The sequence below is a fragment of the Rattus norvegicus genome, chromosome 3 (assembly GCF_021556685.1).
Source record: "Rattus norvegicus strain SHRSP/BbbUtx chromosome 3, alternate assembly SHRSP_T2T, whole genome shotgun sequence".
Classification (NCBI taxonomy): domain Eukaryota; kingdom Metazoa; phylum Chordata; class Mammalia; order Rodentia; family Muridae; genus Rattus; species Rattus norvegicus.
The window spans coordinates 119286186-119299068 of NC_141536.1; the positions used below are offsets into that span (position 1 = coordinate 119286186).

Sequence of the window (12883 nt, forward strand, 5' to 3'; positions counted from 1 at the left end):
TACCTGGGCCAGCAGTAGCTGGGTGTCTCATGGGTACCTGGGCCAGCAGTAGCTGGCCCCTACTCAGGGTGCTTCATGTTCTGTTTTAGGGGCCCCAACCCGAGCAAACTGATTCAGCAGTTTCTGACGTTGCGGCCGGACCAGCAGCTTCACATCTTCAACACACTCAAGTCTCACCTGACTGACAAGGGGATTCTGATGTCTGCCTTGGAAGAGGAGTAGTCTACCCAGGGCCAGGAGAGCCAGAATAGGACTAGAGTGAGGGGCAGGTCACCAAGGCCAGCCCAGCTGCTGTGACTTAGATAATGAGAAGCTTCAACTCACCGTCTTTTTTTTTTTTTTTTTTAACCTTTTTAATTTGTGTTTTTTTTTTTTTTTTTTTAAATCTGTATATACTGTCTGTCTATAATGTGGGCTGTGAGTAGCTTTGAGTTGCAAAGAAGTCACAGAGAAGAACCATTTGGGTTTCTTAAGTACAGGTATTGAGCAGCATGAAGGACAGTGCTGCCCAGCTCAGGGTGTCTGCTTGGTGGGTCTGACCCCCGCCCATCCAGTTGTTTCTGGGTGTGTGAGAGATCTTTCATTCATCTGGGTCTAACTGGTTGAGGGACTTTCCCACCTGGGCGGGGCTTCATGGCCTCCATTGCTTTTGCTGTCTTTGACCCCTTTTGTTGGGGCTTCTGCAGGCATTCTGTCTGGGAGCAATGGAGGGCTGCCTTCTGTGGAACTGTGGGAGGGAGGTTCACCGATCAGATGAACATCTCGTCCAAGCCAGAATTCTGCGGGGGACACGTGAGCTTTGCTTACAGTTTGCTTTCACCGTACAGACTGAAAGAAGGTTTCAGACTTCCTTTTCTCAGAAAGCATGAAGAATTTATGACGTCTGGCAAAAGAAGCCGCTACTGTAATGTTCCAGATGTGTGCAGTAGAGCGCACTGTCACAGCCCTTTCTGCACCACCCAGGCATCTGTGGCCATGGAGGGAGGTCCTGCAGACCGCATTTCCAGAGTTGAGGCCCTCACGATTGTGCTGTGGGTTTGCTGCTGCTGCTGCTGCTGAGTCCTTCTGGGGGGACCCCTGAGGTGGGGAGCAGAGGGCTTTTGTTCACACTCCCTTTGCCTGGGAGCCCACTTGTGTTGCTGCTGTGTTGTGTATATAGGTGAGCGTATGTGTGTCTGTTTGTCACTTTGTTTCCTCCATGATTTCAATCATACCCGGACGTCCTCAGAGCCCCTACATCCTGTTTGGAATTATGGCCAACCTAATCTGTCAAGAGGCTCGGCCCTTTTCAAAACTCAGTGTACACTTTTTATGGCGTATGACCAGTGCACATGCAGCCTGGGGACCTCTGCTGTTGTTTGTAAGCTGTGATGATTCTTCCCCTTCCTAATTGCAGGTTGAGATTGACGTGGGAAGGAGTGGCTGGCAGGGAGGGAACGTGTTCCCTGAGTGTTAACCCACAGCCTGCCTCAGTTTACCGACTGCTGAGGAGGCTGCAGTGTCCAGTGCTCAGTCAGCCCTCAGAGTGTCCGCCGTGCCCCATGGGAGCAGGGGTGGAGCAGCTCCTTGTCTCTCAGCCCTGACTTCCTTGTCAACCTTGTGGCTTGTTCTCAGCTCCCAGGATTACACTGAGCGCAACGCTGCTGCCTTCAGCTTGGTTCTGGCTGGGCAGCCCTGAGTGGGAGCTTTGCTCTGAGGGTTCTCCTCTGACTTGCCCTCAAATTTCACCAATTCTGAAACTCTGTGGAGAAGTTTCTGTCACCAGCGGCCTCCTGTTGCTATTAAGTCATGTCATGGGCACCTAAGAGAGGAAGTACACTGAGGTGTGTTTTACAATTGTTCCTTAAGATTCTCAATGGTGATTGGGATTGAGAAACTGCAATTTTCTGATTGAAAAATAACCTTGGATCACCAAATTAGGTAGAGCAGGGCACACCACTCCCCAGCAGCCAGGGCTCACTCTTGGCAGCAGCTGAGGCTTGAGGAAACTGGTGTCCTAAAACACTGAACCCAGTGCCCACTGGAGCTGCCGGCCCCAGGTTTTTCTTCTTTCCTGAGTTCCCCAGTCTTGTGAGAGCATTTCCCAGTCAGGTAGCCAGGGGAGCAGTGCCACCATGCGATTGTACAGTGTGTTGTTTGTCTCATTAAACAGGCAGGCCCCAGAGACTGCGTTCACGGCACCATGCAGATCTCCGTGGTTCACATAGCTTGCTTTACACTCGTTTTGTCTTGTCAGAAATAAAATGTTTGTGCCTTTCCTTGTCATGAACTCTGTGTTTGTCACTTTGACACATGGCTGTGTTTCCCACTTTGTGTGAGCATAAGCACTGTGCAGTTTTACTGTTTTCCAGTTTGTGTGCCAACCATTCCTAGCAGCCCTCTGAGGTATCTCAGGTGAGAGCCACAGGGTGGAACCAGAAAGTACCCCATCTCGAAGTGTGCCTCTGGGACAGCGTTATTAGCTAGTCCCTGAGGCCCCAGCACAGGAAATACTGCAGTGTTCCTTCCTGCAGGCCATGGAGCCCTGACCCAGGCCAGTCCTGGGCAGTGCTTAGGTGGCTGTTAGCATATAACAGGTGAAGTAAGGATTTGGTGAAGAGCGGGGTCCCAGAAACCAGGCTGAGAACAAGCCGGGGTGTCTTCCTGGTGAGTCCTGCTCACGACTGTTCTCAGGAAAACTGAGCCTTCCCTTTGTGTGTATGTTCCTCACCCACAACCATTTCACTGTCAAAAAGTTCACATTTGTGTCTTCTGAAAGTGAAGGAAGCTGGGAGAGTATGCGCATCCATATGGTCCATGTGTACCCATGCACACACATGGACACATGCACACACACATGCACAGGCATGCGCACACGTGCACACACATGGACACATGCACAGGCACACACACATGCACACGCATGGACACATGCACACACACATGCACAGGCACGCGCACACATGCATATGCATAAACACATGCACACACACATGCACACAGCCTATTTCACATTCTCAGTCTTAGTTTCTGCTTTATAACCACATTATAAATAATGATAATAATAAAGTGAATTATTCTTAAAGTACTGTAGTGTGTGTGAGGCAGTCTTCAGAGGTGTGAAGTGTAACATGTAATCTTACATAGGTGGACTGTGAAGGTTTTTCTGGTGTTTTGCTCTGCCTGCTTTCATCCTGTAACCTGGGCTGTATTATACAAGAGAACTTGAGCAGTGCATTTCAAGAGAATCAGCAGAGACCTTCTGTTGGGCTAATTGCTGGGTTGGCTGGGACCTGCTCTGAAGGGATCCCTCAGTTCACTGAGTGGCAAGCCGAGGTCAGTCCTCGCTGTTGATGGAGCTGGGAGGAGGAGTGACCTAAGGACTCAGGACAGAGCATGTCACACACAGTTCTGCAGTTCTGTGTGCAGTCACTGTGTTCCTCAATGAGTCAGCCTGAGGTAGATTCCCAGGGAAGCCTTTTCCTCACTATCAATGTGGGATGTCACAAGTAAAACTTGTTGTGTTAGTAATCTAAGGCCATGTTGTCTTTGTCTTTTAGAGTAATTCCTGGCTGTGCCTACTACTCCTGCATACCGTGCTTTTGTGCATACTGTGCTTATGTGCATACTGTGCTTTTGTGCATACTGTGCTTTTGTGCATACTGTGCTTTTGTGCATACTGTGCTTATGTGCATACTGTGCTTATGTGCATATTGTGCTTTTTGGGGAGGAGGGCAGGTTCATGTGCATCCAGGGTTCTTGCTCTTTCCAGGTCAGGATGAGAAGAAGGCCTAAGAGAGCATGAACAGGTGACTGATGCAGGTACAATAGGAGTTGTCAACTATCAGGCACTCTGTCCCAGAAGGAGCTGGGAGCTGCCAGAGAGGAGGCTACTTGTTGGGTAGATCTTCAGACTCAGCGTGGGTGAAGTCTTCCCCTTACCACTCTTCCTCACGGCTGCCCAACATCCTGTGTTTAAAGACTTGGCTTCTGCTTCCTGACTCAGTTCCTGGTTGAATGGGCACCTTCCAGGAGCCTGCTGGGGTATAGACCAAGGAGCAAAGGAGAGTTCTTATTTAAGGGCTTTGCTGGGCTCATCTGTGGGTCCTGGGTCGTCCTCACATTCTTGCAGGGCTCGCCCATGCTCATGAGCACACATAGCCATTAGAATGTGGTCCACCTTTCTGTCCACTCTAGCCTCCCTCTCTTTGGGTTGATGGAGCGACCTTACCTGGGCTCTGTGCTCTCCTGTGGTGGAGGCCATTAGCATTGGGCTGCTGCTTCCCCGGGCAAGACATTCTCTCTTTTTTTCTAAAGGTCAAAAGCCCCTGGTGATGGGGGCACTTTAGGTGTGCTTTGGATGCTGACCTGTTAGGGCTTTAGGATGTAGGGATGATTTTGATACTACACTTGATCTTAGCCAAAAGGCCGAGAAGCGATTGATTTTGAGACTAGAAGGGCAGACTACACGCAAGCCAGAGCTTTATGACCGGCCAGTGATCCTCAGATCCGTTGGCTGTTTGAAGACCTGTCCCCACTCCCCCTTTATCAGGTGACTGCCTGGCTCTGTATCTTACTCGTCAGCCAATGAAGTAGCAACAGTGCATTATTAATAATTGCAATCAAACAGTGCTTAATATGCGCCAGACACAGTGCCGGGGGTTTGCATGCATGAGCTCCTTCAATCCAGAAGAAGCTCTGCCTAGGTGGTATTATCCCATCTCACAGATGGGAAAACTGAAGTTCTGTGCTAGACATTGAGACCAAAGCGAAGACAACAGACTTGAGGCTTAGGTAGCACTCTGTCTGGTCCGGTTACAGGCTGCAGGCAGCCTCACTTCCGACCAGCTGCTGTGAGGAACGGATGAGCTAATGCATGTAAGCCCTTAGCAAGGTGCCTGGCACCTAGTAAGCACTCAATAAACGGTAGTTGTTTTCATTTCATTCTTTCAACCTGAGCTCAGCGAGGAGTTCAGCCCACATTAATGGGCTGCCGGGGATTCAGCCACCACACTCTCACTGCCTGGACCTAGTTTGGTGTTCCTGTCCCCCCAAGAGAAGCTCTTCAGTGGTCCAATGGTAAGAGCCCTGGGCAGCAGCTTGGTGTTTCCATAGCATTGAGGCCAGCCTGACTGAGGGATGATGTGAGGTTGTTTGGCGTTCCTGTTCTTTTCCCTGTGGTGGTGGAGACTGCTCACAGGAGAAAGGCTGTTTGCTCTGACTTGGTGGTGCCTCTACTGGGCAGCCACAGCTTACCTTGCTCTGGGCCCTGCTCTCCCCAGGCAAGTTCTCTACTTCTGTTGTACGTCTCAGGAACCCTCAGTTCCCCCACAAGTGGATGATTTTGGAGTAGAGCAGAATAGAGAAAACAAACCTTAAGCTTCGTGTACCACCCAGAAGCCTAAGAGCCCTGCCTGAGCGCTGACAGCGTAACCACTCCCCCTCTTCCCTCTCTGTCTGGTTTCGTTTGTTGTTTTGAGACAGAGTTTCTTCATGTGTAGCCCTGGCTGTTCTGGAACTTGCTCTGAAGACCAGGCTGGCCTCAAACTCAGAGATCTGCCAGCCTCTGCTATCCAGGTGCTGGGATTAAAGGTGCCACCACCACCTGGGTTTTCTTTCTTAAAAGGACAGGTTAGAGCAGGCGACCATTGAGGACAGGTGACGTGAGTGTTTGTTCTAGATTAGCAACAAATCACATAGATTGGGTTTTTTTTCCCCTACAAGAAGAGATTTATTGAGAGGAACACATAGGTTGTTAATCATGAATGGAGAGATATTTAATTCAGTTTTCTGAATAGATACTGGGAATTGGGGGGGAGTGAGTCTGTCTGTCTGTCTGTCTGTCTGTCTGTGGTCTTCACCTTTATTGAGTGGCATTGGCTAACATGACCCAGGAGATTCTCACACTCTGTTAGTAGTAAGGGGGAACTTCTGCTCCAGCTGTGGAGTGTCCCGGGTGTTAGTGAGGCCCATAGGCCTGTTGCTGGGGTTCAGATATGGAGCTCCTCTTGTTCTTTTGCACTTGTGTTTGCCAGCCCTGATCCCTCCTTTGCCGTGCCATCTGATGGACAGGCCGTCCTTTTATCTAGAGGGAAAAGTCTGATGCCAATAGAGGTCCTGAGTGCTGCTCTCCCAGGCTCTGGCCAGGCCCAGCTCCATAGCTCCTGAATGAATGTCCGAGTTCCCTGAGTGTCTGAGAAGGCCTAACCACACAGCCACCTGCTCTAAGTTACACTGTTTTTAGGTCTCACCTCAGCCCTTTCTGCTTTCCTTACTAGAATACCCTTTCCTCATCCACCAGGTTTGTGTGCTGGTTCAACGGACTTTTCTCAAAGGAACACTGAGGTAGAAAGAGGGTAAGAATGTTTTTCCAGTGAGTTGAATGTGCATACATGTTTATGAGAGTCCTCTGTATGAGCTTTCTTCTCGCTCATTGGTTTGTCTCAGGCCACACTGGGAGGTGTCTAGGGCTGAACATAGGGGAGAGAATGGAGACAAGGGAGCCACTCAGACTCTGGGGGCAGCAACTCTTCATCTGGCTCGGACTCCTGAGAGCCACAGGAACAGCAACAGGACCCAGAGCAGTAAAAGGGGTTGGGAGTCACACAACTCAAGGTAGACTCAGACCAGTGCAGTGCTCCTGGTGGCCATAGGGACCAGAAAACACCTTAGGAAATCTCTCCATCCTGGGAGTTGTGGAGAGCTCACTGGCCTCTTCTAGAGTCTGTGAACCCAAATCTCTGCTGACGTTTAAACACTTTCCAAACAGCAGCAGGGATCACAGTGGCAGACAGGACACACACCCCAGGCTGTTTCTCAGCCTCTTCCATTGTGTGGAGGGAATACTTACTTCACTTAATGCACAGTGCCTGGTGGCTTTCCTGCCCTCAGACCTGGGCAGTGGCACTCAGTCCCTGGCTGTGTGAAATCCATGTGGCAGTCCTCTGGTCTCCCCAGACAGGCATGTGCGTGTGTGTTCTGTCCAGCCCGGGCTTCACCAGTCAGTGTTGCCACCACGTCCGACCTTTCTCTCTGCACTTAGGATTGGTGTTCACCACACCCGTAGATTCAACGCAGTATAAGAATGTGATATATTGTATATTGGAAAGTATTTACCTTATTTATATACCTGAATGTTCCTATTAAACAAATAAACATATACTAAATTCTAGGCTGTGTGTGGTTTTTGATGGGAGAAGCCCTTTTAAAAAGTTATTATCTTATGTGTATGGATGTTTTACCTGCATGGATGTGTGTACCAAATATGTGCCTGTTTGCTGGACAAACCAAAAGAGGGCACCAGATCCGGCTGCAACTGGAATTACAGGTGGGTGTTGGGAATTGAACCTGGGTCCCCAGAAGAGCAACCGGTGTTTTTAATCACTGAGCCATTCATCTCTATTCCTGAGGGGTTAGTTTCTATGTTTGTTTTTAGGCAGTCTCACTACGTAGCCTGGGCTGGTGTGGGATGCGTTTTGGGGTCCAGCTGTGGTTCCACATCCTCTTCCCAGACCCTGCTACACACCAGGCTGGAAGGATGGAGCAGAGTCTGGCTGGGAGTGAATGCAGGGGGGTGGTGTTGAGTTGGGGACAAGCAGGTTTAGGAGAAGGCCTTCTCCAAGGATCTAAGTATTACAGCTCTTTAGGACTTCTCTGGTGATCTTCAATGAAACAGCTGTGTATCTGCTTGAACTAAGAGATGCTCTAACCTGGCCGCAGGTGAAAAATAATCAGGGTGTTTCGGAAAGTTCCAGTATCCAGGCAGCTGAGACCAGTTAAATCAGAAATGTTAACTTGAACATCATCGTCATTATTATTATTATTATTATTATTATTATTATTATTATTATTATTATTATTATTTTTAAAGAAGCTCGCACTGTGCTTCTAATGTGCAGCAATGGATGGGTAAAAATGGTTGACTCTCCTGGCAGTGAAAGCAGTCTTCTGACCTCCAAGGTGGCTGGCCCCCTCTGCTGGAACATCCCCAGAATGCTCCCAAGTGACCCTTCTGGTGCAGTGATGCTCTCAGGCCGGTGGCGGCCCCTGGTGTAGAGTGATGTGTATCTCTGGTTCCTCTGCCAACTTCTCCTTGCTCCTCAGCCTTGACTTTTCTTGAAGAGTGAGTGTCTGGAATATTTCCCACCCGTCTCCTGTCTCTCCTTTAGTTCCCTGACCTTCCTTTGTCCCAAGTTTCTCATCTTTATTTTTCAGGACAGACTGTTCCCCAAGTCCCTCTACTGCTATGCTGGCCATCATCTAGATAGACATTTATCCTTTTGGGGTTCCCCATCACTGCCTGTAGGTATGTGTATGTGAGTGCATCAGAGGGGCTCTGCGTGGAATTTCTGTGCCCTGAAGATCTCCAGAGTCATTGCTAAGAGGCAGCTGTTTCCTCCTCATTCAAGGCCCTCTTACTTCCTGCACCATGGGTCACCATGCAGAGGACTCATGCAGGAGCTCCATGCATGACAGGTGCAATCTCCCATGGAGAGCATGCGTGGCTGGCCCCTTCCTCAGGTGTAGCTGTTTAGCTCTGTATTTTGATTAGTTTATGTCTCAAGGACAGTTTCAATAGTATAAAGACTACCCAACATACTTCAACCCAATCACCCAGATGTTAACATTTACCACATTGATATTTTTCTCACGCCTTCTTCCTGAACCATTTGAAACTGTGGGCCTAGTGTCCCTTTACTGAATTATTCAACGTTCATGTTACCCCAGTGTGTCCTTCATAGTGGAATAACATGAATTTCCTTTTGAACAGTTAGAAATTTTCTTGGGTAAGGATAGAGTACACATGTAACCCTAGCAATTTGAAGACTATGGCTGGTGACTTGTAACCTGGGCTACATAGCAAGACTGTTTTTGAAGAAGAAAAATTGGTCTTATCACTAGCAATAAAATACAGAAACACCAGATGCTCATTTAAACTAAAAAATGTAGCATTTTCTAGAACTTTCCTATTACAGCACCATTCTTATTGCTATTAAAAAAATATTCTCAGATCCCAAATAGCAAGTGGACCAACTAGTAAACATCTTTCCTATGGTCCAAAGGCTCGTCTTGCTGCTCTTTCAGAAAATAACATTTTAGTTATTTTTCTAAATTTTTATTTGTAGTAGTTTAAGAATTGTGTTTTTATTGTGTGTGGTCTGTGTATGATGTCTGTTGTGTGTTTCTGTGTGTTTGTGTCTCTGTATGTGTGTCTGAATGTGTCTGTGAGTGCTTTTGTATATGTGTGTGTGTTTGTGCAAGTGTGTGCGTGCATGCGTGTTTGGTGTCTGTGTCTGCGTGTATCTGCATGTGAATGTGTTTATCATGGTTTTTTTGTTTTGTTTTATTCTGGTTTGTTTTATTTGCCTGTTTGTTTTTGGAGACATAAATAGAGACAGACAGAAGAAATTGGGGGAAGATCTGGGAGGAGATTGAGGGGGAGGAATCATGATCAGAATATATTGTATGAAAACATGTATTTTAGCATTTTAAATTGATAATATTGATGAAACAGGGCTCACTTTCTTCAGTCATATTCCCAACTCTTCAGCAATCCTCACTGCTCTAGACAGTTTCTTCTCACATCTTAGAATACTAAGCCCCTGTTTGATCCATGCTGCAGAACCACTCAGTGAGACAGAAGTGAAAGCCTGATGCTGTAGAGAAACCAGAACCACAGGACAGGGGAGAGGGCATAGGACAGGGAAGGGGGCACAGGACAGGGAGGGGGCATAGGACAGAGGGGGCCATAGGACAGGGAGGGGGCATAGGACTGAGGGAGGACCATAGGACTGAGGGGGGCATAGGACAAGGAAGAGGGCACAGGACAGGGAGAGGGCATAGGTCAGAGGGGGCCATAGGACATGGAGGGGACATAGGACTGAGGGAGGACCATAGGACTGAGAGGAGACCATAGGACTGAGAGGAGACCATAGGACTGAGGGGGGCATAGGACAGGGAAGGGGCATAGGACTGGGAAGGAGCACAGGACAGAGAGGGGGCATAGGACTGAGGGGGGACCATAGGACTGAGGGGGGCATAGGACAGAGAGGGGGGTGTAGGACAGAGAGGGGGCCCTCAACACAAACACAAGAAAGCGGATGATGTCTGAAAGAGTATCAAGGCCACGTATAGTGCTTGCTAGTAGCCAGACACCAGGGAGGGAGGGAGGGAGCGAGAGAGGGAGCGAGAGAGGGAGTGAGCAGAGGATCGTAAGTCTGAGATTGTCTGTGGCTGCCTGGGAGACCCTGTCTCTAAAACTCAAGGAGCCTTAAACACCCACTTTCCTGTAGAAATATTCCTTTTGGACTTTCTGCTCCATTACTGGGCTGCATCAGAGCCTTGTTTGGGGACTCTCCTTCCGGAGGCCTGCCCAGCAGTTCCTAGAGAGATAATTGGGACGTGTAGGTCTTTTAAAGTTGTCATCTCCCTGCCCTTCTAACACTCTGACCACCTTTAGTTCATTCATAATTCTGAATGGACCTGAAACTTGTTTAAATCATAGAGATTCTTTGACGTCACAAACTATACAAATTGGTCCTACTAGGCTTAAGGCAGGGTGTCTTCAAGTGGCCTATATCAAGCACTTAGACACCGCTACAGACGGCGTTTCCTTCTAATTTAAAGCCCTATGAGCTCACAAGCGATTTCAACGGTTTGAGGTTGGAGTGATTTTATGTTGTTGACATTAAGGATTTTGTTTAAATTTTAAATCTTTCCTAATTATTCAAGTAGAAGTAGAGAAACCGAGAATGGCTGTCAAGGAATCACTCACCCCACAGGTGCAGGACTTTCACACTGTGACAAAAGGAGAGACTTCATCATGGGTTTCAAATTTGACGCTACCTGTCAAATGCTCACCTCTATTCAGCACAAGCTATCTGTCTGTCTGTCTGTCTGTCTAGCTACCTGCAAACCTGATTTATCTATCAGTCACTTTTCTATATCTGTTGTGATAAGACACCATGAGGAAAGCAACTTATAGATGAAGAATTCATGTAGGCTTGCAGTCAGAGGGATAAGAAAGAGTCCAGGACAGAGTGGAGACAGCAGGCACGGTAGCTGGAGCAGAAGCTAATGACCCATAAGCACAAAAAAGAGAGGGGGACTTGGTAATGGCACGAGGCTTTGAAACCTTTTAGCCCACCCCAATGACGGACTTTCTCCAGCAAGGCCACACTTAAACCTATCAACTGGGGACCAAGTGTTCAAACATCTGAGCCCATGGTGGGCATTCTCATTCAGACCACCACACTGTCTGTCATCTATCCTATCTATCCTATCTATCTATCTATCTATCTATCTATCTATCTATCTATCTATCTATGAATGTATCTGTCATCTGCCCAACTACCTATCAGTTATTTATCTATCTACTTATCTATTATCTACCTACTACCTATCATTTATCTATCTACAGTTCTACCTATCTATTTACCTAATTATCATTTATCTACATATGTACCTACCTCCTTACCTACCATCTGTATACCCACCTACCTAGCATATACCATCCATCTGCCTGCCTGCCTGCCTATCTGTCTGTCTATCTGCAGACTTACCTAAAAAAGGTGTCTGATTCTTACAAATAAGAAAGCCAAGTAAAGAGAACCAGAGTGACGTGTTGGGATGAGAAGGCAGGGTTATACCTTTGTATGTGGTTAGTGACACAGATGAGTGTTTTCCAGCAATAAAAATTGTTTTATTTTGTATGGAGTCCTCAGTACACAAAAGAATTCCTGAGAAATGGCCGACTTTAATCCTGAGTATCTGTAAAGGAGAAGGGCCTGCGGATGCTTGGCAGGTCCTCGATCTCCAAGGAGATCTCATTTCCTATAACATGTAATGTGTGTAATTTTATACACAGGTATGCTTTTATAATATGTGCAATTTTGAGGGCCCCTGTAGTAGATTGGAGAATGAGAAATGCCTCCCCTCTGCCTCTGTCTGCCCCATCTTCCATTTGATTAAAGCTGTCTCTGGCTTCTGCAGTTTGAGAAGCCTGAGTAAAATTCAGTTCCTTTATGCATGCATGAGTGTTACAACAATTAATGAAAAAGAAAAGACGGTGCATTTGAACGAGAGCAAGAGGGGTATACAGGAGGGTTTGGAGTGAGGAAAGGGAACGGGAAATGATGTAAGTATCTCAAAAAACATAAAACAAACTCCAAACCAGCCAACCAAATCAGAACTGCAGTACCCATTGCAGTCAGGCACTGCTGCCACAGGCCCAGCAGAGGGCAGTAGTGAACCAGGAGCCAGACTCAAGCGCTCCAGCTCAGGACACCGTTGAGTAGGATCCCAGCCCAACCTCACTCACTGGCTTTTCTTCTGCCTCGGTGAAACTGCTCAACCACTCACTCAGCCCCTCTGCGTGAAGTAGAGGTAACTGAGAAAGTATGCAAAGTCCTTGTCCAGTTCCTGGCATCCAACAGTCACTGGCCAGAAGCTTCTGTTTGTCATGATAGACTATGGTCTGAGAAGTGAACGTCTTTCTACACAAAACAAAGAACTGGCATCAGTATTCCGGGGCAATCGGGGCTGCATTGCAGCTGTTTGCACCCAGAAGGAAAATGCCGTCGTGGTGACAAAGAGGAGGGCAGGCTATACCCTGACTTAGCTCAGGCAGCCTAGGGCCAGCTGGAACTAAAGGTACATTGGGATGTCAGCTGAATATTTCAAGGCATTGTTCAGATTCCCAGCCAGTGCTGGACCTCCCTCCCCGGATCTCCTAACACATCTGGAGAGGTGGAATGGCTTGTCCTTTCTGTTTAAGTTGAAGGACTGCTGACTGGCTATGTGACACTGGGCAGGTTGCTTACTCTGTCTATTCTATCATTTCCTTACTGGAAAATGAGTAATGCAGTGTCCACCTGTATTAGTTATTTTCTTTACGGTATAATGC

General features: G+C 47.7%; 1 protein-coding gene and 1 pseudogene across 2 annotated transcripts in view; one reads left to right on the top strand and one right to left on the bottom strand.

The window, feature by feature from the left end:
* Window positions 1–7150, top strand: part of Cds2 (CDP-diacylglycerol synthase 2) — a 45876-nt gene extending 38726 nt beyond the window's left edge. Inside the window, exon 13 of one of the 2 annotated variants that reach the window (NM_053643.2) lies at window positions 90–338. In NM_053643.2, coding sequence (NP_446095.2) covers window positions 90–222 — 133 coding nt within the window. In that variant the 3' untranslated portion in view covers window positions 223–338. Of the gene's footprint in view, window positions 1–89 lie in introns of both variants that reach the window. The other variant, XM_087646413.1, reaches the window with a different exon arrangement.
* On the bottom strand, window positions 4359–4419 carry LOC120102115 (U2 spliceosomal RNA; annotated as a pseudogene).
* Window positions 7151–12883: the final 5733 nt, after the last annotated feature.